The 23638-nt window shown below is 40.0% G+C and overlaps 1 protein-coding gene across 1 annotated transcript in view; it reads left to right on the top strand.

Annotated features, from left to right (window-relative positions):
* Nucleotides 1-23638, top strand: part of LOC124594789 (N-sulphoglucosamine sulphohydrolase) — a 111547-nt gene that overhangs the window by 5288 nt on the left and 82621 nt on the right. The window contains exons 2-3 of the mRNA XM_047133204.1: nucleotides 14005-14134; nucleotides 14256-14392. Of these exons, the coding sequence (XP_046989160.1) occupies nucleotides 14005-14134; nucleotides 14256-14392 (267 nt within the window). The remainder of the gene's footprint in view (nucleotides 1-14004; nucleotides 14135-14255; nucleotides 14393-23638) is intronic.

Raw genomic sequence — 23638 nt, 5'->3', positions numbered from 1 at the left:
TTTGCCACTCCATTTAGCCATTCCTCTGGAACACTCTTCTCAGATGTCTGAGTTCACGATTGAAACTCTCATTGTCAGAGAGGATGCGAGCCTTATGTTTCAGTGTGTACAGCACCCCATTCTTCTGCACCAGGTGGTGGCAGCTGTCTGTATGTAAATAAAGGTTGGTTTGTATCTTTTTATAATATCTATTGTGGCCCAACATGCCGTTCTCTCTTCTTACTGCTGGAACATCCATAAAGGTGAACACTCCATCTACATCGACTTCTGTGGTAAAACTGATGTTCTGTTGCATGGAACTGAGATGTATGAGGAAATCATTCTTCCGTGAGGCTATATGATGAAGGTTTCATTGAAAAAAAAGGTAGGTTTTCATTGGGCTGATTCCAGGGTTTCCTCCTGGAAATGTTCTATATACATGTTGGTGACAGCTGGTGGAAGTGGACTTCCTTTGGCTACTGCTTCCATCTGCTCATAGTAAACACCTTCAAAAAGGAATTATGTTGACTTCAAGACATGCCTAAAAAGGTTGACTGCCTGTATCTCACGTTTTGCCCAATAAGTTGCAAGGATTCTTGTGAAGGCATTCTAGTGAAAAGACAGACAATGTCTAACCTCATAAGGATGTCTGTATCCACAGGCTTAAAGTTGTAAAGGCATCCAACAAAATCCATGGACTTGTGAATATGATGTGGACATTACCTGATGTAAGGGCTAAGCATGTCCTTCAAATATTTGGGGAGTGAGTATGTGCTGCTAACAATGTGGCATAAAGGGACCCCTTTCTTTGTGAACCTCTGAAAGTCCATAATGTCTCAGTGGAACTGGTGCTTTCTTTCAAAGCTTGTTAACTACTGTATCTAGCAAGATATATTGTTTGAAAAGTGCTACAGTCTTCCATGCAGCCTCTTGATAGGATCAGTCTTGATCTTGCAGTATGCACTGTCTCATAGCAGGCTCCACAAGTTGGCAGTGTAATGCTGGTGAGGTAGGACCATAGTTGTGCTCCCTTTGTTGGTTGGTAAGACCTCAGTATCTGGATCTTCTCTTAGTTCATATGTGGCTGCCCTCCACATGGTAAAGATGTTCAGTTTTGTTTGTGTAAGAGGACAATGGAGTTTGCAACATAATTCTTCAGCTGTTTCAGGTAGAAGTCATGGAGCTGCCTGTTTTACTGTGCTGATGATGTCCATGATAGGTGTGGATTTATGAGTTGACACAAAACTGAATCCTTTCACAAGAACTGCAACTGCATCCTCATCCAGTTTTTTGGCTGTGAGATTGATGATAATCTTGCAGGGAGCATCATGAGGTTGTCTTTCTGATATACGGCCAAATTTCGATGTTTGACATCTGGAGGCCTTCCTTTGTGCAGAGGCTGCTGTGGCCCATGTGACACCGTCAATGCATCCTTGTGTCCAGGAACAGAGAAGTGTGTTGGTAAGAGGGAGGGAGGAAGGGGGCAGGGGAATCCTGTATGCACCTCCACTCCTGGGTGCGAACTGCAGACAGAGCAACAGATTAGAGTGGGGCTAAAGTGATAGAAGCACCATACCAGTTCCCAGGCAGTCAGTTCATCAGTGCACGTGATGGTGGCAATGTAGTCACTTGCCAAAATACTGTGCCCGTTGGGCACTGACATCTGGCTGTCCACCCATGAATGACTTTGTCTGGTTATAAGATATACATTGACAAAAGTAAAACTAGGGTAATGGAATGTAGTAAAATTAAACAGGTGATGCTGAGGGAATTATTAGGAAATGACACACAAAAGTATTAGATGAGCTTTGCTATTGGGCAGCAAAACAACTGGTCATGGCTAAACTAAAGAGGATATAAAATGCAGACTGGTCATAGTAAGAAAAACATTTGCGAAAATAAGCTAGTTCTTAACATCTAAAAAAGAAAAAAAGAAAGAGTTTGGAAGTCTTTTGTGAAATTATTTGTGTGGAGTGTAGCATTGTATGGAAGTGAAATGGGGAAGATAAACAATTCAGACAAGAAGAGAATAGAAGTATTTGAATTGCAGTGCTACAGGAGAATTCTGAAGATTAGATGATAGATTATAGATTGAGTAACAATTGAGGAATCAAATGGAAATTAATACCACAACTTGAGTAAATGAGGTGATCGCTTTGTAGGACATGCCCTGAGGCATCAAAGAATTGTCAGTTTAGCAATGGGGGGAAGTGTGAGGGGAAAAATTGTAGAAGGAGACAAAGAGAGGAATACAGTAAGCACTTTCAGGTGGATGTAGGTTCCAGTAGTTATGCAGAGACGAAGAGGCTTGCACAGGGTAGACTAGTGTGGAGAGCTGCATCAAACCAGTCTTCGGGCTGAAGACCACAACAGCAACAGCAACATTAACAACAATGACTGACCACTACTTGGTGACAGCAAAAACTTCATTTGTTGTTGGCTGATAATGCAACTTGCCAAATTTGTGGCTGGTTGAATTATTCAGTAAAAATCAGTAATGGCCATGGAGCTCACAATATCCAACATGGCTAAAATAATTTCATTCATGCTGATGAATGAGCTGTTGCCATCCAAAGCAGTGTGTTTGATGAGGTATAAGCAAGGGTCTCTAAAACACTAGAGAAACTTGAACAATATTGTGTGCAGGACCAACTTCAGTCTAACACCACAAAAAACCCAGGTTTATGCCTTTCATCTGTGAAACGGACATATATCCAGAGGGCTCCATGTTGCTTGGAAAGGAATGTTCTTGGAGCACTTTCTGTATTCAAAATACTTGGGAGCTTCTCTCAGCAGAGCCCTAACACATAAACAGCACTGTGCCAACATCAAAATGAAAGCAAATGTTGATTCTTGACACAGTCTGTATATGTCCACTTGTTGTCTGGTGGCATATATCTAAGTTGATAAGCTGTACAATATCCTATAATGGATTGCCTTTATTTTTCAATTCATATGACTTAACCCAGAGAGCTTCTTTTATTCAGAATATGATTGATTTTTGCATTATGTGTTGAACAACATATTTACATTCTTTTTATGTACATCCTTTAACTGATTCTCTCTAATTAATTTTGACTACTACATGCTATGAAGGTACTTTGGCCTCTGCAATATTTAGGATATCATTGAGGCATGCCCCATTTTTTTTCCATATCAGAGTGTCAATTAAGTATACCTCATGATGTATTTTTCTCTGATGATCATACCTTCCTTCAGAGTATTTAGATTTGTTACGCCTCTCAAATTCCTTTATTCCCTAAGATATAGTACTGCTCACAAAATGCCCTTGACTCCATTTTTGTTTCTAATGAATGCATTATTTTTTTCCTGACCAGCATGAGTTTCATGTCCAAAATTTCTTCTTTTTCTGCTAATTCTTCTCAGAGTTTGTTGTATCCTTTGTACAGAGTTTTGCATCTCACTTCTTTGATTTGATTGCAGATGGTTTCAGTTTTGAACAAAGCTTCCAGGGACCACATCATCGAACTCCATTTCAAGAAATCTTATTTCAGGAATTCCTTTTTTCCCCTTTCTTTCGGGTTCCAACTGAATTTTGTTTTACTTATGTATTATCCAAGATACACTATACATTGATCCATATTTTTCTGTGGCTGTAGTTTACTATAATTCTGTGCTATATAAAGAAGTTTCATCCAATTAATGTATTGAAGTATAAGGCCACCTCATGTCCAATTAAATGGAGGGTCTGGGCCATGTAAAAGGTTTGGTCCCTTGCATACATAGCACATCCTCTGACATCCCTCTAATCTTCCTGCTGTCAGTTTTATCGATCCATGTGGTTTATCAACTGGCTGCATTTTATTACACTCAGTTGTGCTCTTGTTTCTAATAATGGGTTTAGTCTTAAATTTGTGCTCCACAGGCTAAAGGGTTCCAGATAATCACCTTTCTGTGTGCAGTCTAGTGTTAAAGTAATGCCAGAATGAGATGATTGCATGGTCATTACAGTTGTTAATTTCTCTGCCCTAAAGATTTTGATGAGGTCTAAACACCTAACTGTATGCTATTGAGGCATTTTTTTCTAGATTGGATGAGTGAATCCTCACTTCATTTACATGTCTGGTGTATTATAATTTGTACTTTCACACATGCTCCCTTGAGTCTTGGATGATAGCACTGGCTGCATATACCTGCCCTTAGTCTCTCTCTTACTTTACAGTTACATCAAATATCTGCACATCAATGTGTCTTGAGCTTCTGTTTGTGTGGTGTATTTTCACTTTTGTGTTATAGTTCACGAACCATGGATGCTGCCATCGGTGGGGTGGCTTGCATGCCTCAGTGATACAAATAGCTGCAAGCTGCACCATAGGTGCAATCACAGCAGAGGGGTATCTGTTGAGAGATCACACACATGTGTGGTTTCTGAAGAGGGGCAGCAGGCTTTTTAGTAGTTGCAGGGGCAACAGTCTGGATGATTGACTGATATGGGCTTGTAACATCAACCAAAACAGCCTTGCTGTGCCGGTATTGCAAACAGCTGAAAGCAAGGGGAACTGCAGCCTAATTTTTACTGAGGGCAAGCAGCTTTACTGTACAGCTCTTGGGTAAAATATTCCAGGAATAAAATGGTCACCCATTCAGATCTCCAGGTGGGGACTACTCAGGAGGATGTCATGATCAGGAGAAACAAAACTAGCATTCTACAGATCAGACTGCAGAATGTTAGATCCCCTAATCAGACAGGTAGGTTAGAAAATCTAAAAAGGGAAATGGATAGGTTGAAGTTAGATATAGTGGGAATTAGTGAAGTTTGGTGGCAGAAGGAACAGGACTTCTTGTCAGGTAATACAGGATTATAAATACAAAGTAAATAGGGTAATGCAGGAGTAGGCTCAATGATGAATAAGCAAATAGGAATGCTGGTAAGCTATTATGAACAGCACAGTGAATGCCTTCTCATGGCCAAGATAGTTTTCAAGCCCTCATCCACCACAGTAGTACAAGCTTATATGCCAACTAGTTCCTCAGGTGATGAAGAGATTGAAGAAATATACAGGTAAATAAATTACTCGGATAGTTAAAGAAGATGAAAATTTAACTGTGATAGGAGACTGCATTTGATAGTAGGAGAAGGAAGAGAAGGAAAACTAGTAGGTGAATATGGACTGGGGGAAAGGAATAAGCCATCTGGTAGAATTTTGCACATAGTGTAATTTAAACATTGCTAACACTAGATTTAAGAATCATAAAAGAAGGTTGTATACATGGAAGAGACCTGGAGAGACTGGAAGGTCTCAGAATGATTAACACAAGAGATATTGAATTTAATTGATGAAAGGAGAAAATTAAAAATAAAATGCAACAGGTGAAAGGGAATACAAACATCTGGAAAATGAAATTGGTAGGAAGAGCAAAATGGCTTAGCAGGAATGGCTAGAGGACAAATGTAAGGATGTAGAAGCATATTTCACTAGGAGAAAGACACATACTGGCTACAGGAAAATTAAAGAGGCCTCTCGGGAAAAGAGAAGCAACTGTATGAATATCAAGAGCTCAGATGGAAAACCAGTCCTAAGCAAAGAAGGAAAAGCTGAAGGTGGAAAGAGTATATAGAGGTTCCGTATAAGGGAGATGAACTTGAAGGTAATCTTATAGTAAGGGAAGTGTACATAAATTAAGGTGAGATGGCAGATATGATACTGTGAGAAGAATCTGACAGAGCTCTGAAAGATCTATGATGAAAAAAGGCCCTGGGGGTAGACTTATAGCCTTGGCACAGCCAGCTATGAGAAAACTCTTCCATCTGGAGTGAAATATGTATAAGACAGTTGGAATGACCTCAGACTTCTAGAAGAATGCAGCAATTATGAAAATGATAGTTTCTACTCACCATATAGTGGAGATGCTGAGTCGCAGATGGGTACAACAAAAAGACTGTCAAAAATGAGCTTTCAGCCAGCAAGGCATACACTACACACACACACACACACACACACACACACACACACACACACACACACACACACACACGAGTCTACAGTCTCTGCCTGCTGAGGCCTCACTGTGAGCAACTGCATGTGATGGGAGAAGCAACTGATTGGTGGGGTTAAGAAGAAAGCTGGAGGGAGGGATAGCAAGGTAGGGGTGGGGGACAGTAAAGTGCTGCTTGTGGAAGCATACAGGGACAGGGTGGAGAGAGTACAGTGCAACTAGGTACAGTTGGGAGGTTAGACAGAAGGTGGGGGGAGTTTAAGCAGAAAAGGGAAGAGGTAAAAAGACTGTGGGTGTGTTGGTGGAATAAAGGACTGTGTAGTGCTGGAATGAGAACAGGGAAGAAGCTAGAGGATAAGGACAAAGACTAATAAAGGTTGAGGCCAGGAGGATTATGGGAATGTAGGATATATTTCAGCGACAGTTCCCACTTGTGCAGTTCAGAAAAGCTGGTGTTGGTGGGAAGGATCCAGACGGCACAGGCTGTGAAGCAGTCATTGAAATGAAGAACACTGTGTTGGGTGGCATACTCAACAATGGGGTGGTCCAGCTGTGTCTTGGCCACAATTTGTTGGTGGCCATTCATGCTGACGGACAGCTTGTCATTTGTCATGCTCATGTTGAATGCAGCACAGTAGTTCCAGCAGATCATATGACTGGTTTCACAGATAGCCCTGCCTTTGATGGGATAGGTGATGCCTGTAACCGGACTGCAGAAGGTGGTGGTGGGAGGATGTATGGGACAGGTTTTGCATCTAGGTCTACTAAAGAGATATATGAGCCATGAAGGAAGGGGTTGGGTGCAGGAGTTGTGTCGGAATGAACAAGTATATTGTGTAGGTTCGGTGGGTAGTGGAATACCACTGTGGGAGGTGTGGGAAGGATAGTGGGTAGGATGTTCCTCATATCAGAGCATAACGAAAGATAATCAAAACCCTGGCAGAGATTGTGATTCAGTTGCTCAAGTCCTGGCTGGTACTGAGTCATGAGGGGTATGCTCCTCCATGGCTGGATTGTACAATGTTGGGAGTGTAATTTTGGTCTGTGAAGGCGTCAATGAGACCCTCATTGCACTTTGAGAGGGACCACTTGTTACTACAAATGCAAGTGGTCCCTCTTGAAATACAACAACAGTCTCACTGAGGCCTCTACAAACTGAAATTACCCTCCCAGCATTGTCAAAAACAGATCTTCAGTGCCTTATCTCACCCATCACCCTTCTCCTCCATAAGTCCCATTGTCCTGCTCGCAGAGGAGCATTCCCCTCATCACTCAGTACCACTCTGGACGCGAACAACTGAATCACATTCTCTGCCAGCATTTCATCTATCTTTCTTCATGCCCTGAAATGAGGAATGTGCTACCCAGTATCCTTCCCATCCCTCCCAAAGTGATGTTCCGCAACCCACTGAACCTACACACTATCCTACCCTTGTCCATCCATACACAACTCTTGCTCCTAACCCCTTGCCTCATGGACCATATCCTTGTAATAGACCTAGATGCAAGACCTGTCCCATACATCCTCCCTGTCTACATTAGTCCAATCACAAGCATCACCTAACCCATCAAAGGCAGGGCTACCTGTGAAACCAGTCATGTGATCCACAAGTTAAGCTGCAACCACTATGCTGTGTTCTACATGTACATGACAACTAACATGCTGTCTATCCACGTGAATGGCCACCAACAAACTGTGGCCAAGAAACAGCTGACTGACTACTTCACATCTTGTGCCATATGGATCCTTCCCACAGCCACCAAATTTTCTGATTGCACTGGTGGAAACTCTACTTGCAATACATCTTATGTTTCCATAATCCTCCTGACCTCAACCTTCATTAGTCTTTGTCCTTAGCTCTAGCCCCTTCCCTGTTCCCATTCCAACACTACACAGTCCTCTGTTCCAGCAATGCACCCACAGTCTTTTTACCTGCGTTGGTGTGTTCTATCTCTGATGAAGGCCTTGTTGGCCGAAAGCTCATTTTCTTTTTGTTGTGTCTATCTGCAGCTCATTATCTCTGCTATATGGTGAGTAGCAGCTATCCTTTTCATAATATTGTTATACTCCATCCTGGATTTTCCATTGTAGAACGTAGTAATTCCAATTCCAAAGAAAGCAGTTGCTGACAGGTGCAAAAATTACCGAGCTGTCAGTTTAATAAGTCATAGTTGCAAAAGACTGACATGAATTCTTGACAGAAGAAAACTGGTGGAAGCTGACCTCAGGAGAGATCAGTTTGGATTCCAGAGAAATGTAGGAAAATATGAGGCAATGCTGACCCCATGACATATCTTAGAAGATAGTTTAATCAGAGACAAACCTACATTTTAGCATTTGTAAACTTAGAAAAAGCTTTTGACAATGTTGACTGGAATATTCTCTTTGAAAATATGAAGGCAGTAGGGGCAAAATACAGGAAGTAAAAAGCTGTTTACAACTTGTACAGAAGCCAAATAGCACTTATAAGAGTTGAGGGATTGAAAGGAAATCAGTGGTTGAGAAGGGAGTTAGACGGGGTTTAAGTCTCTCCCTGATGTTATTCAATTTGTAAATTGAAGAAGTACTAAAGGAAAGCATAGAAAAATTTGGAGTAGGAATTAAATTTCAGTTAGAAGAAATAAAAACTTTAAGGTTTGTCAATGACATCGTAATTCTGTCAGAGACAGCAAAGGACTTGGCAGAGCAGGTGAACAGAATGGACAGTGTCTTGAAAAGAAAGAATAAAATGAACACCAACAAAAGCAAAACAAGGATAATGGAATGAAGTTGAATTAAATCAGGGGATACTAACAGGATTAAAATAGCTAATGAGACACTTAAAGAAGTAGATGAGTTTCACTATTTGGGCAGCAAAGTAACTGATGGTAGCTGTGTAGAGAGGATATAAAATGTAGACTGGCAATGGCAAGAAAAGCATTTCTGAAGAAGAGAAATTTATTAACATCAAATATAGATTTAAGTGTTAGGAAGTCTTTTCTGAAAGTATTTGTATGGAGTGATACCATGTATGGAAGTGAAACATGGACAATAAACAGTTTAGACAAAATGAGAATAGAAGCTTTCAGAATGTGAAGATTAGAAGTGTTGTTGATGTAACTAATGAGGAAGTACTGAATAGAATTGGGGAGGCAAGAAATTTGTGGCACAACTTGACCAAAAGAAGGGATCGGTTGTTAGGCCACATTCTAAGACATCGAGGGATTACCAATTTAGTATTGGGGGGAAGTGTGGGAGGTAAACATTGTAAAGGGAGAGAAAGGGTTGCATACAGTAAGCAGGTTCAGAAGGATGTAGGTTGCATTAGTTATTTAGAGATGAAGAGGCTTGCAAAGAATAAAGTAGAGCTGCATCAAACCAGTCTTTGGACTGAAGACCACAACAACAACAACAACAGTCTGTAGTAGCATTTGAATAGTTGTCCTCTGTTCTTTGTTTCTGCATTTGAGAAGGGGAGCTTCTGTAACCTGCATTGTTTTCCCCTTGTGTAGCTGATAGGAGTTCTTTTTGACATGCTGTCTCTACTGCTTTTGTGTCTATCTTCCCCATGAAATCAATGGCAGTAATGGGTTCTGTGACATCAGAAAAGTCCATGGTAATGATTTCTGAAGCCTAGTTCACAACCTTGGTTTATTTACCAAATGTGGGAATTCTGGAATGATTTGCTGGCTGTACACTGACATCTGATTTAGGGTCAACAGGATACATAGATGCAACATGAGTGTCTGTGGCATGTAAGTGACAGACGTGAAAATTTCGTGTTGCTCTCGTTTTCACGAAGGTGAAGGTAGAGCCATTGACAGATTTGGTGACAGCTGTTTGTTGGTCATATTCGTTGGCAAAAGCATTAGAAAATTACAAAGAATTGCAAATATAAGTTTTGTGATTGTAGACAGTTAGGTGCTTCCTCACGAATTAGCAGCTGGCTACAACTAAACCTGGTTCCTGTTGTCATTCAAAAGCATAAGGAGAAATACACTTCCTTGCATGAATGTCAAAATGTGTGTGGTGCCAACTCAAATGTGAAGTACCTTCAAGGGCTCTATGGCACTTGTTGCAGTGGACATTGTCTTCTGAGCAGGCATGAGCCAGTGTTTTGGATGACGTTTGACTGAGCTGCTACAGGAGAGCACTCACCTTTAGCTGTAGGGTTCAGATCTGGTCTGGACACTGGTGACCTCTAGTAGTGTCCAGTGAAACTAATATAGTGATGCCATTACAGTTTAGGGAAGTCACACCCAAACTGTCATTTCATCACCAGCAACATTTAATTGCAAAGACAATTCATCAATGTCATTAGAATTCGTAGCACTTTAAAATGTGACTGGCAGTTGATGTAAGCACATGTGTCATAGTGTTGCATCTGAAACACCAGCTTCTGTAGCCAGTGTTATGGATAACTTCATTATGTGACACTTATTGAATGTGTAGGTTTCTTGATTTAGAAACATGCCAATGTACTTCGTCATTCATGTGCTCATATTTTCACACAGTGGACATGTCATGAATAATGTCAGACAGTTACAAAAGAGCCTGAGTGACCAAGACACCAATGATGAGAACAAACTGTAGGCAGTAGACAAAAGTTCCAGCATTTTGAACCACTGGTGAGGCCTTTGTGGCATATATGACAGAATTACAATCTTGTTATGCGGTGTGGAATGTGCAACACAGCTAACCAGTAAAATGGTCATAGGCTATATATTACTCAAAAGTACCGGTGAATGTCCATCACTTGGAAGTGCTTGAGAATCAGGAGTAGTAATAACTCCATAGTGGCAGTTCAATAAATGTCCTGGCAAGAAGACGTTTGTTGTAGCTGGTGTTGTAAATTCACACTGATGTGCTTATCATGATCTTAGCTTTCCATGGGGTCACCACTTGTGGGAAACATTGAATCACATAGGAAAAGCATATACTTACTACTATGAAATATCACAATTTATTTTTGCTGTTTTGTGCGGGTACGTAAAACAAGAGACAAGATAAAGAATCCACTTCTTGGAAGGAACACAAAGCGCAGGAAGACAGAGACAATAATACAAAAGATATTATATTCTTCACTCTTTCAGTGACTGTCTTTATTTGCTAATTAATTGTACCAACACAGAACTGTCTTATTTGTTGATGAACAACAGTTCTGCATAATGGTGAGAATAGTGAGAAGTTATAGCAGTGTGTAAACTGTGTCACGTAGCAAGTTGGCAGTTAATAATAAATAACTGGGTTTTGTGCTCACCATAATAGGCATCCATATAAACCCATTTCTTCAATTAAGAATGAACCAGCACTAAGTAGCTCAGAAACTTGAAAAATTCCTGTGTTTATGGCTGCAAGATGTACAAAAATAGATTATGCATATTGAGTATTTTAGTGGTAAGCTTAGGAGAGGTCGATATGTCTTAAATGATCCGAAACCTTGCACCAGTATGGAAATAATTTTGAGTACTTACTATACCCTACAGTCAGTCCCACCTAAATTATGATATAATATCCAGTACTTTTAGAATGCAGAAGAGAGCCATTAGAATAAGGAATGGAAGTAAAATAAACAAACAATACAACTCTCTTTTCACAGTACTTAATATACTCTCTCTACCATGTATTTACATCAAAGAGGCACTCTTATTCTTTCAGGTAAGTTTAACTGACAAAGATGAAAGACTGCAAAGAAACTGGGAAATTCACAAACCAGACTGAACAATAACCTCCAATTAACTCACAAATATTGTACCATGTTAAAAGTGCACATTTAACAGGAGTTTGAAGTTTTTTAACAAAATCCACAAGAACATAGAACCATCAGGGATACAGGGCATAACGTCATTAAAAAAAAATCCTTACAGTCATATTTACAGTGCCATTGCTTATTATCAATCAGTGGATATATGAAATTGTAAAGTACTCCTTTGTGTTCAGTTTTTTTTACCCATGTGTAGGTTATTTTAATGTACAAACTGAATGGATTATGATGGATGTTTACTTTATGTAGCAATTTAAGAAATTACATATGCAAAGGCTGTGTGCAGTTTCATTGTATTTGTCAGGTCCAGTATCTGCGTGCTGTTTATAGTTAAGAACGACTAATAAATAAATAAATATAAACAGCAAATAAATTTTGTGTTGCAGCATGAGTAGTGAGGATCGAGTGAATGCAGTCTGATGTTTGCAGCTACGAAGGTCTGTGATATAAAATATCATTCAGTAAGAACACTTGTCAGGAAAATAGGATGGCAATACTGAGTACTAGTGGATATTTTGAGCAAATGGGAATCTGACTTATAGAGAGTAGGAGAAGGATATTTGGTTCTTGGAATCCACAACTAACTTTCTGGCACCCTGCAAAAGCCTTCTCTGATGAGCTTTTGCTGGACTCTCTTAACTCCATATTTTGTCTAATTTCTCTTTTGGAGAGAGAGTCTGTATATTTCATTCAGAGGTGCCATCTATGTTGATTTTTGCCAGAGACTTTGACACAAGAGGCTATGATATTATGCAAAGTAGATTATTTCTGCCTTCTTTAGCAGGGATCTTCCTAATGTGTAAAGCTCTGGAGAAATAGATTGTTTAGTAGGTTAGTGACTGTGATTTCAGGCTTTCACACACATGTAAATAGGGAGGGTTTCACTGGATTCAAATGCTTATGGTGAGACACAAACATAGCAGGCGACTCAAATAATGTTTGACTAATAGGATAGCCAAACAGTATAGAATGCTTTCACCTGTCTATATGCAGTCTCTTGCATTTGTTTCTATCAGCAGTAAACTCACTATTATGCATCAGTCACTTGCACATCTGCAAGATCTCTTATGTTCACAATCATTTACAACAATGCTATGAAATTACACTTGGTACTCAAAACAGTCTCACAGAACTGTGTGCATTACATTATAAGTCATTTAGGTGGCTTGAATAGTAATGATCTTCTCATACATTCTTGATATAAATGCTTCCACTTCTGATGCTGTCCTCCCTATCAAGGTTGACAAATTCTTCTGAACTTCGAACTGACTTACCCAGTCAGTTATAGGGGGACCTCCAGTTTAACATGGAATCTGAACCCTGTTGTAACTCAGCATTCTTTAAATCGTCAAACATTGCCAGAGGTGAAAGAAGTTATAAATCTAGGTAAAAATAAGAGGATTGACTGGGCATCAAACCAAAGGCTTCTGGATTTGTGGGCTGGCCCTTTACCACTGAGTCATCCAAACAAGGCGTATGTAATCTTTTATACTCACCCATTTGTCAATAATACCACATTATTATATCAGTAATGGAAATTCCAGGAAAGACACAAAAACAAAAATTAGGATAGCCAACCACTCACAAGCAACTGGTTCATTGGTGTTCCATAGGAAAGTGTAATGTACCAGAAAACTTAACCAGATTTCAACCTATAACTATTTTCTCAGTTTTCCAGCTGCATCTACCTTGTTGCCTAATATCATTTTTGCTCATACATTATAATTTCATATTCAGCTCCAAAGTACCAGTATTGAAATGATTCTATCAAATTTACTTGTAGATAGGTGTCTTAGGTTTTGTAAGAAAATGTGTGAGCTATTGCCCAAAAAGATTGGTAGGAAGACATTAAATGTAGTAGGAAAACACACAACGGGTCTGGAAAAGTAGGAAGGAAATATTAAACCTACTGATACCAACCTTCTGCTTAGACCCACAATGTCATCAAAATGGTGGACAAAAACTGTTATTGGCTTCTAATAAGCATAAAATAGGAGTAATAGTAAGAATTATATTCACTGTGGTTATTCACATTATATCAAATTTATTGCCTGCTAATTCTACTACATTGAGTTTTAATTATACACTTTGGTTCACTCAAAATTTTTGAGAGTTCTCCTTTTTTTATAAAGGGATTCACAGAACACAATATGTGAAGAAATAAATAAGAGCCCACTACACAGTATTATCTAGCATGACGTTCCATTAATGTGTACATATCTTACAGGTGTTGCTTGCATCACAGCAACAACTAGGAATATATGCTACCTTGGCATCACATGCTACTGTTAATTAATAAAGGGTTAAAAACTATTTTCAACAGGTGATGATGCTGGGTTTGAAATGGGAGCATACCGAAACAAAATTTGCCAGACACCTAATCTTGACAATTTAGCAAAACAAAGCTTGATTTTCAATAATGCCTACACATCTGTAAGCAGCTGTTCTCCAAGGTAAACAATAAGTCTGTCTGATGGAAACTATCATGGAATTCAATTATATATTAATTATTTAATTATATATTATACATAATTATATATATTATATACTCTATATAATATCATTAATTTACAGCCGTTCAGCAATTTTAACTGGAAAGCCAAGCCATCAGAATGGAATGTATGGGTTACACCAAGGTATTCATCACTTCAATTCCTTTAACAATGTAAAAAGCCTTCCAACTCTGCTTCGAGAGAAAAATATCCGTACAGGTAAATACATAAGTTGACATTATTTCTTGTATTTAATTGGCAATTACAAATTAAATTGTTTGTGGTAGAAAACTACTGATTTTGCTCTTGTGTGAGCTATGCCTTGTTGTGTGATTACCCTGTGGCTGACTTTATGAATAAGAGTAGGCTTTCATCAAACCACTCTGAGGCCGTGATCCTGTGAGAGTCTTGTAAAACTGTTGTAGTGTATCAATTCCTACTAATAAGTTTGCTCACTGATTTCTTGATTAGGATTATATATTTCTCTGCTGGCTGATCAACTCCACATCCACAAGGGGAATTTCATTTGGGATCTGTGGAAGGTACATTATCATATCTGTTCGTATTTTGTAAATATTTATTGTCTATTCTTGTTTTCTGACATGCTTCACATCCCACAAGATATCTCCACTATGGATCAGTTGGAATGAAAATTATATCTAATCTAATTTAATCTGTCTCACAATTGATCTTAAGTATCCTAATTTCAACCTAGATACTTTGAAGGCAGATGGACGTAGCTTATGTGATATTCACATGTAGGTTACCAGTTGGGTCTCCTTTATCCATCATGGAAGCGTTCTCAGAGATCAATATGCCTTTTTATATTCTTGTTATCATTGAGGCCTGATTATTTGCCATCACTTATAGCACTGAGCTAGTACATATCTTACTAATGACTGAATCTCCTTAGGCAGCTGCAAATAACTCATTGTATAATGAATTGGTTTCTTCCTGCTCCCAGCTGCCAGTGCAAAGTGGCAACTTTCTGCAAAGTATTCTAGACATTGTTTGTCCAGGTTGAATACCTACCAAATACATTTTATCCACTCCTAGTGGAAAGCTTACAGCTGGTATTTTTCCTGAGTTGTTTCTGAATCTTCTGAGTTATATGGTCCTGATTTATGAAATTTTTTTCTGCCCAGCATTTTATCTAAAGCTATCTTGTGTGTCTTCAGAGATGCTCCTGAGCCCACTGAGTATTGTCAACTGAGAGGGTGGATGTTGGACAGGGACATAAAATACATGTCCATTTTCATGGTATTTATGTTTCATGGACAATCCCTAAGATTCACCAGCAACTAAGACAGCCAGTTGTGGGAGCCTTCATTGTACTTTTCCTGAGTGTTGAAACCAGCTTAAATCATAAGTCTTTTTAGTGTTCAAAAAGGATGCAAAAGATAGTATTAACAACTAAAGTCCCATGACTATTTCCTCCAGTATATCAACAATGTAGCAAAAGATAGACTGCTACTTACCGCAAAGAAGACGCATTAAGCTGCAGACAGGCAACAGAGCTTTCAGCCACAACCTTCATCAGCAAAAGGGAAACACGCACCATTTGTACACACAAGCAAGCACTCCTCGTGCTCACATGACTGCCACCTCCAGCATGTCAGGCAGTGTCTTCAAAGCTATAGAGAAAATTATGTATAAAAGACTGATGTCAGTCTTAGATAAGACTGATGTATTATCTGGGTCAAAACACACATTCAGAATGGCAAAATCAATACAGACAGCAGAATATGAATGTCTCAGTAGTACATTTACTATGACAAACAGTAAAGATTTAACAGTAAAAACCAAAAAAGCCTTCTTGGTAAGCTAGAATGTGGCATATAGGTCCTCTCAAACAAGTGGATGAGAAGCAATTGGTAACAATGAGGTGAATCTATATATGGATGCTCACAGAACTGTGGGAAATACCAGTCTACAATAAGAACAGTAAAGACTTGCTAAAAGTGAAATATCACGATTTACTATTGCTCACTTACAGATATATAAAACATGAGACAATGAAGAGAATCAACTGCAGGGAAGGAACACAAAAAGTGGGAAACAGTTTCACGATGTCATTCTTTAAGTATATTAAAGGCATAAAGCACTATCTACACAAAATAAATTCTGTACCCTACTTACCAAATTTAGGGATCCAACAATTCAAGCTCTCACCCTTGAAGTGCCAAATTTGTTTTTTCTTGTGACAATGTGTAGTCTCTGACTCCTCTTTGAGGATGAACAATGAAAATCCCCAGCCTTTACATCTATAGTTCTTTAATTTAAGCCAAAGAAAATTTACACAAACTTAGACTAATAAATAATATTCATTTGCACACTTTGAGAAATAGTCACAGGATAGACTTACCGTATTCAAGACTTTCTCACACACACAATAGCTGTAAGCACATGCACATGGAATAAATCACCAAAAACAGCTCATTTGATTCCCTTACACAAGGTTAAAAAAGTTATGAAACTTCCCTAAAATAGCATGAATTCTACTTAGTGGATGAATTCATGGAGAGTTGTAAATGTATGTATGTGTAAATGTATGCATACACACAATATATACAGGGCTGGCACAAGCCCAAATGCCGCCTCGTGCAAGCTGCTAAATTGCCCCCCCCCCCCCCCCCCCCCCTCTTTTTTTTTTTTTTTCGCAAGACATTTGTGGAAATTTATTTAAACAAATCTGTAAGAAATGTCAGCAATCAATATCAATTTTTGTTTTTACTTTTCAGATCTACCTAGGTTTCGGCCACTGAGTGGCCAGTCTCAAAGCTTTTAATATGTGCTTACATCTAAACTGTCATGTTGACAGTTACATTCAGCTTGATGGTATACAAGTAAACTTAACTCAGAGCATTGAGAATAGCCACACTGTTCCCGAAATATATGTCGATCTGGAAAATAAAAACAAAAATTGCGACTGATTGGTGACATTCTCTACAGATTTGTACAAAACAGTCGCTGGGTACCAGCTCAAAAATGGAGTCAAACCTGATTGAAGAAATCTAGCTAATTTTAATAAGCCTTGTGAATGTACAAAAATGTGCAGATCTGTGTGAAATGTTATGAGACTTAACTGCTAAGGTCATCAGTCCCTAAGCTTACACACTACTTAACCTAAATTATCCTAAGGACAAACACACATGCCCATGCCCGAGGTAGGACTCAAACCACAGCTGGGACCAGCCGCAGTCCATGACTGCAGCGTCTTAGACCTGTTGGCTAATTTTGTGTGCCATGAACTTGCATTTAACGTAAATAAACATTTTTCAATGGTTGTGAACAGATAATGTATTCAACGGCAAGCAATATATATTTACAATTTAAAAATAATTTGGTTTGAACAATAATATTTACAGTAATGATTAAATGTTGAACAAAATAAGAAACAACACAATAAATAACCAAGACAGTGATAATAATATAAAAATTAAAAAAAATACTAGACAAATTGAACTTTGCTTGTGCAAACTCTTTAATGCAATCTGTGTAACTTAAGTCCTCTGCAAGCTCATGCTCAATCAATATTGTTGCAAGATCATTCAAACGAGTTTGGCTCATCATTGATCGGAGGTATGTCTTTATCAATTTCAGTTTTGAGAAACTCCTCTCTCCACTCGCAGCTGCCACTGGGAGTGTTAGGAGAATTCTCAGAGCAATGTTAACATTAGGGCAAAAATTATGTCTTCCTATAAACTCCAGAGTCTCTTTTGGACCTATTACAGGTTTCAACAATGTTGAAAGTATTTTCAGTTCTTCCCTCAACTCCAGTGCATCAATGTCGCTTGACTCATGATGTTGCAAAATAGCTGCGAGGTTTCTACACTTTGTGTCCAGGCTGTCTGAAGGTGCACTCTTCAGCTCGCCGATGTCATAGAGAAAATCAAAATAATCACAATGAGATTTCAGTTGATTGAATCTCTCATCCAAATAAGTGGTTACTATATCTAAAAGATAATAGTAGAATTCTATGTTGTAATGTTTTGTTGGGTCATCTATTGTCTCATCCCTTCCTTCATAGGTAAAGTGTATTGGTTTCTTACGTGTCACCAGGAAACACTTATCCAGGGTAATGTTAGATCTTCTAGCTCTAATTCTGTAGCCAATTCTTTGAAATACGTCAAGAAAGACACCATATTTTCTTCTGTTCTGCAGGTCTTAGAATATGCTTTCGTTTCTTCAAGCATTTCCACAGCCTCAGAAACATTTATGTCAGTGGTCTGGAGGGTCTTACTGACTACACTGATGTGAATTAGAACGTTACCACAGGTTACCAGAGAAGTGAGAAAGGTGTAATTTTTTATTTGATTCACAAGTGACGTTGCTTCGTGAGTGGTCATGCCATCGTATTCTTCTGATATCTGAACCAGTGCATCATAAACACCTCCAATTTGAAACCTCAGTGGAGTAAGTGCATTGATGCGACTTTCCCATCTAGTATCGCTCAGTGGTTTCAGCAACAGGTTAGGTAGATACTTCTTCAAGACATCCCAATGTCGAACGGAGGACAAGAAGAAGTCGTACAAGCTTTTCACTGTCCAAAACATGGAAACAGCATATTTAGAAGACATAGCGGCATCGTTTACAACAAGATTCAATGAGTGACTGCTACATGGTACATAAAATGCTCGCTTTTTCATATCTGAAATTCTTTTCTGGAGACCAGACTACTTTCCTTTCATGTTTGCCCCATTGTCGTATGCTTGCCCTCTCATATTACACAATAGAATTTTTTTTATCTTCCAAGAACTTGAGTACGACTTGTATCAAAGTGGAGCTTGAAGAATTGGGCACTGGAAGAAATCCCAGGAAATGCTCCCAAATTCGGACATCGTATACCCCATCGAGTCTTGTCTCCTGGACGAAACGTACCACAACTGTCATCTGCTCAACTTTTGAAATATCTGGTGTGCAGTCAGGAATTATATGTAATACTTTGCAGGTTTCTTCATTAAAAGAATGTTGTTGGTTATAGATGATACAATAAGATGAATTATTTAATTCTGTGTTTCTTTGCCAAGATAATGATGACCCTTGTTGTCACCTTGCTTTGTTCTGTGCAGGTGCTCCATCATCACAGTGTTTAACTTTTGAATAATTCAACGAGTTTCAAGAAGTTTCTGTTGTCAGGCTGAAAGAGTGTATCTGTACTTCCTCTCAAAGGCAGACATTGCCAACCCAGGAAATGAATTGTTACTGTTAAGCGCTCAAGAACATTTTTCCAATGTTCGCTTTCAGTATTCAGAAGCCTTTGATGATGGGCATCAACAGTTCGTGACTTTTTCAGTCCCTCAGAAAACATGATCCACTTTTTATGTGAATTCAAATGCTTGGTAGACTTCCCGTGACTTTCGAGATACGAAGCAATGTGCCGCCAGTCGCTTATACCGTTCTTTGCAATTTTTACTGTAGACGACGAAAAAAGTTTGCAACAAAAGCAGAACACAGCATCCTTGCTCTTTGAGTACACCAACCAATGTCTATCTGCTTCTTCTAAATTCTTCAAAGACTAGCTGTACTGCACAGGGCTGAAACGCTGGTTGTCCATGTTTATAGGATATTGTTCAGCTTCCTTAATGCGCTCGGGAGGACCTCGCATGACCAAAGTCGTTCGAATGCAGTCTATAATAATTTCCAGCCATCTTGCGGGATCTGAGTCAATTGTGTCTTCCAGTTTAGGCTCGCCTTCAATCCCTTCTCCGGTGATGAGTACCTCGGCTGATGATCCTCCGGTATTTTCCGAATCTGGTCGCCTAATTTCAGTTCTGCCTGATGTTTCAATCTCAGAGCTTCAGTCCAGATGAGGTCTGTTGAACATGTTGCAGATGGGCCACCGTCAGCATTGCTACTGTATGCAGTGGTTGCAATACTGTGTTCATCAATTTTCTTTTCATGTCCTGAAGGTAAAGATGTAGCTGCAGTAGCTCCACTAGTTTCTGTACTTTCAGGATCTATTTTTCCACCCTCACTGCTGCTAGGTCATTCTCTCTTTGGCTTGAAATATTGTTGTAGTGCATCCTTTTGCTTCTTATCCTCATCTTCCTTCAGAACCTGTCTTTTCCTATATTCACTGCCAGACAGTCTTTTTCTACTGTCGGACATGTTTCAATCCAGCCTGTAAAGAACGATTACGTGAAACTAACTGTTGATGTCAGTGTACTAACTTTATTTGCAACACACTTCACACACAATTTCCTGATATTCCACTGCACATAAACGGAAAATTATATTACTGTAGGATACACTGTTCAGGGGATGAAGTCATAAGAACTGAGCCACGTGAAATTGAATTTCAGGCCGAATTTCACTACAGACACAGGTGAAACTGTCAAAGAGTGGGGCGGAGGACAATGGAGAGAGGAAGAATAAGAAGATGGAGTAACATAAATACACATCCGGGCATCGACGGTTACTAATGCTAGTCGAAATATATTAACTCACTGCACTGCGGTTGTTCGTTTCAAAAAACTGACACTCGACATCTGTCGTAATTTTCATGTGTCACTTCTTTCGTGTCTGATTATGGAATAGGAGGTAATCACTTCACTTTTCTTCGCATTATTTTCATTCTATCTGTTGGGTTGATGCGTGCTTATTTGTCAAATTGCCAATTTTTGAAGTAACAGATCATAAGAAAAATAAATTTTTCTACTCTGCGATCTTGAAGGAGAAAAATTCTAACTTATGAGTAACATGCATGTGCAGTACTAATTGTACGTTATGTTGTGGCCACATGTAGTAAGCGTTGCTTTACGCAGTGGAGAATGGCAAAACAGAGGTATGCCGGCAACCAAGGCATTGCGAAATAGGCAAGCACAGATAGCTTTGCTGACAGCAGCAGTCTATCAACAGGCTGACGCAAGGACGCCCACAGACCGAGCACCGAGCGAAGCCTGGAGACTGCTGAGTAAGGAGAAGTGAGGCCAGCACGCTAAGTTATGCTGCAATATACTGCGGGAGTAATAACAAAAAGCTACCATCATGGGTAAAAAATGTCCTCCTGCCCGATATAAATAGTGGAGCGCAGGCAGCAACAGACAGAAGCCATTAGGAAGCAGTTCAGATCTGAGGATGGACATGGTCTATGTCCGAATGTTCAATCTTCGTAGGTGACGATTCCAGAAGTCTGTTCCAGTTTGAAGGAGTCATCTGTTCACCACCAGATGTCAACTTCAGCTCTGGGGGTCGGCCCGAGTTCGGTCGGCACCATGGCTGACTAACTACAGTGAGAACTTCCAGCAGGACCGGCTGCAGCATGGTCTTGATCACAGGCGCCATCAGGGACTGACGCCCGGACTTCATGGCAACCTGACCCATGGCTTGTGGTCCATCCATGATGCGACCTCGCGGACATCGCAACTGACAGCTTCCCAGCCACCGCTGCAGCAGGTGTCGGCAGCTGACCTCACGGCGATGCGGCTCCGTGGCGTGCCGTACTGGGATGCCGAGCAGCAACGAGTTCATCTCAATCACAGGGCATTCTGGCTTCAGCGAAGCACTGGTGGCCTGAGGCTCTGAGTGCCATCACTGGCGCGCATTGCACGCATTGTTGGAGAATCTACACAGCAGCAGCCAGGCGGAGGGATCCGCAGGGCTGGGCAGCAACGACGAGGGAGAAATTGTAAAGAAAGTTCAAAGAATAATTGTAAAACTCCACACTGTCCCAGTCTTTGCGCAGCCACTGTGTCTGCTGCTAACAAGTACTGCAGAAGTCATAACAAGTCCAACCGTGGTGGTAACAGTTATATGAAAAGCACTTACATCCCAAGTTGCAAGAAATTCTGACGCACCAATTCTTCTATTCTTATGAAACGCATTGAAAGTGCTTCTGACCAATCTTGACTCCCTCGGCCAACTACCAAAATGAATTCCGTAGTTTTCGTTGTAGAGAACGCAACAATACCTATTGCCTGGAAAGGCGAAGTGGTGATGCGGCAGTGCCAGGACCTAGGTCATGTGACGAGGTACAGCGAGGCTACGGCTAAACTAGCGCCCAAGAAGAAGAAGAAGAAGCAATGTGCTCACTATAAGTATGTGACTGATGATATGGATAAATGTATTATCTGGCAGCAATTTCTATGGCATTATAAACAATAGAAAGAAATATGAATTTTGCGAAAACTGCACAACTTTTGTCAAACAGAAATGAGTTTCAAAGCTAGCAAGGAAATCCTTAGAAGCAATGTTCTGTCTATGGATTTTTGTTTTAGAAGGTGTCAAAATTAAGGTTTTGTTTTGAGCGGATGAGAGGGCATTGTTGCTAAAAGACCATACTTTCTCAGGTTTTCATCAGAACCAAAGTGACCAGTAGTTTACTAAGTTGAAACATGGAGTCACATGCATTATACAGTAAATAAAATTGGCAAAGTGATAGTGTGCGAGTAGTATTGTCAAACAAAAGTGCCGGTCAGAGTTTAATTGTTGTTCATGCAGGCAGAGACAGGTGTTTCATGGCTCAAAAACCAAAACATCCGACTATCACTCAGAAACACATAGCAACAATTTTCAAAAATACGTCGAAACCCAACTTATGCCAGACTTATTAGTATCCCTTGTAATTACTCGCAGCGTATTTACCCATTCAGAATACTTCTAGCCACTGTATGTGTTGGATATATTTGACTGTAGTAATGTTCAACCATTTTTTTCCATAATGCGGGAAGAGTAAAACACTCAAAAACTACCACTGAAGGGCTTAGCAAAATTGCTTCAGGCTTAACATGTAACTGCAGTATTGAACATTCCAAATTAGATTAAGTCTTCTGCAAAATTAGTTGTGAGTAAACGCACAGCGCGTAACAGGCTGGCAGCGCTCCACTCGTAAGAATGCTGGTATGTACGCCAGACTGCTTCCCCCTCTCTATTCCTCCGGCATAAACACGACGGTCCTGCCACATCTACATCTACATCTACATTGATACTCCGCAAGCCACCCAACGGTGTGTGGCGGAGGGCACTTTACGTGCCACTGTCATTACCTCCCTTTCCTGTTCCAGTCGCGTATGGTTCGCGGGAAGAACGACTGCCGGAAAGCCTCCGTGCACGCTCTAATCTCTCTAATTTTACATTCGTGATCTCCTCGGGAAGTATAAGTAGGGGGAAGCAATATATTCAATACCTCATCCAGAAACGCACCCTCTCGAAACCTGGCGAGCAAGCTACACCGCGATGCAGAGCGCCTCTCTTGCAGAGTCTGCCACTTGAGTTTATTAAACATCTCCGTAACGCTATCACGGTTACCAAATAACCCGGTGACGAAACGCGCCGCTCTTCTTTGGATCTTCTCTATCTCCTCCGTCAACCCGACCTGGTACGGATCCCACACTGATGAGCAATACTCAAGTATAGGTCGAACGAGTGTTTTGTAAGCCACCTCCTTTGTTGATGGACTACATTTTCTAAGCACTCTCCCAATGAATCTCAACCTGGTACCCGCCTTACCAACAATTAATTTTA

Source organism: Schistocerca americana, chromosome 2 (assembly GCF_021461395.2).
Source record: "Schistocerca americana isolate TAMUIC-IGC-003095 chromosome 2, iqSchAmer2.1, whole genome shotgun sequence".
Classification (NCBI taxonomy): domain Eukaryota; kingdom Metazoa; phylum Arthropoda; class Insecta; order Orthoptera; family Acrididae; genus Schistocerca; species Schistocerca americana.
Note: the sequence above shows the minus strand (reverse complement) of the source record. Positions and strands in the feature narration are given on the sequence as shown.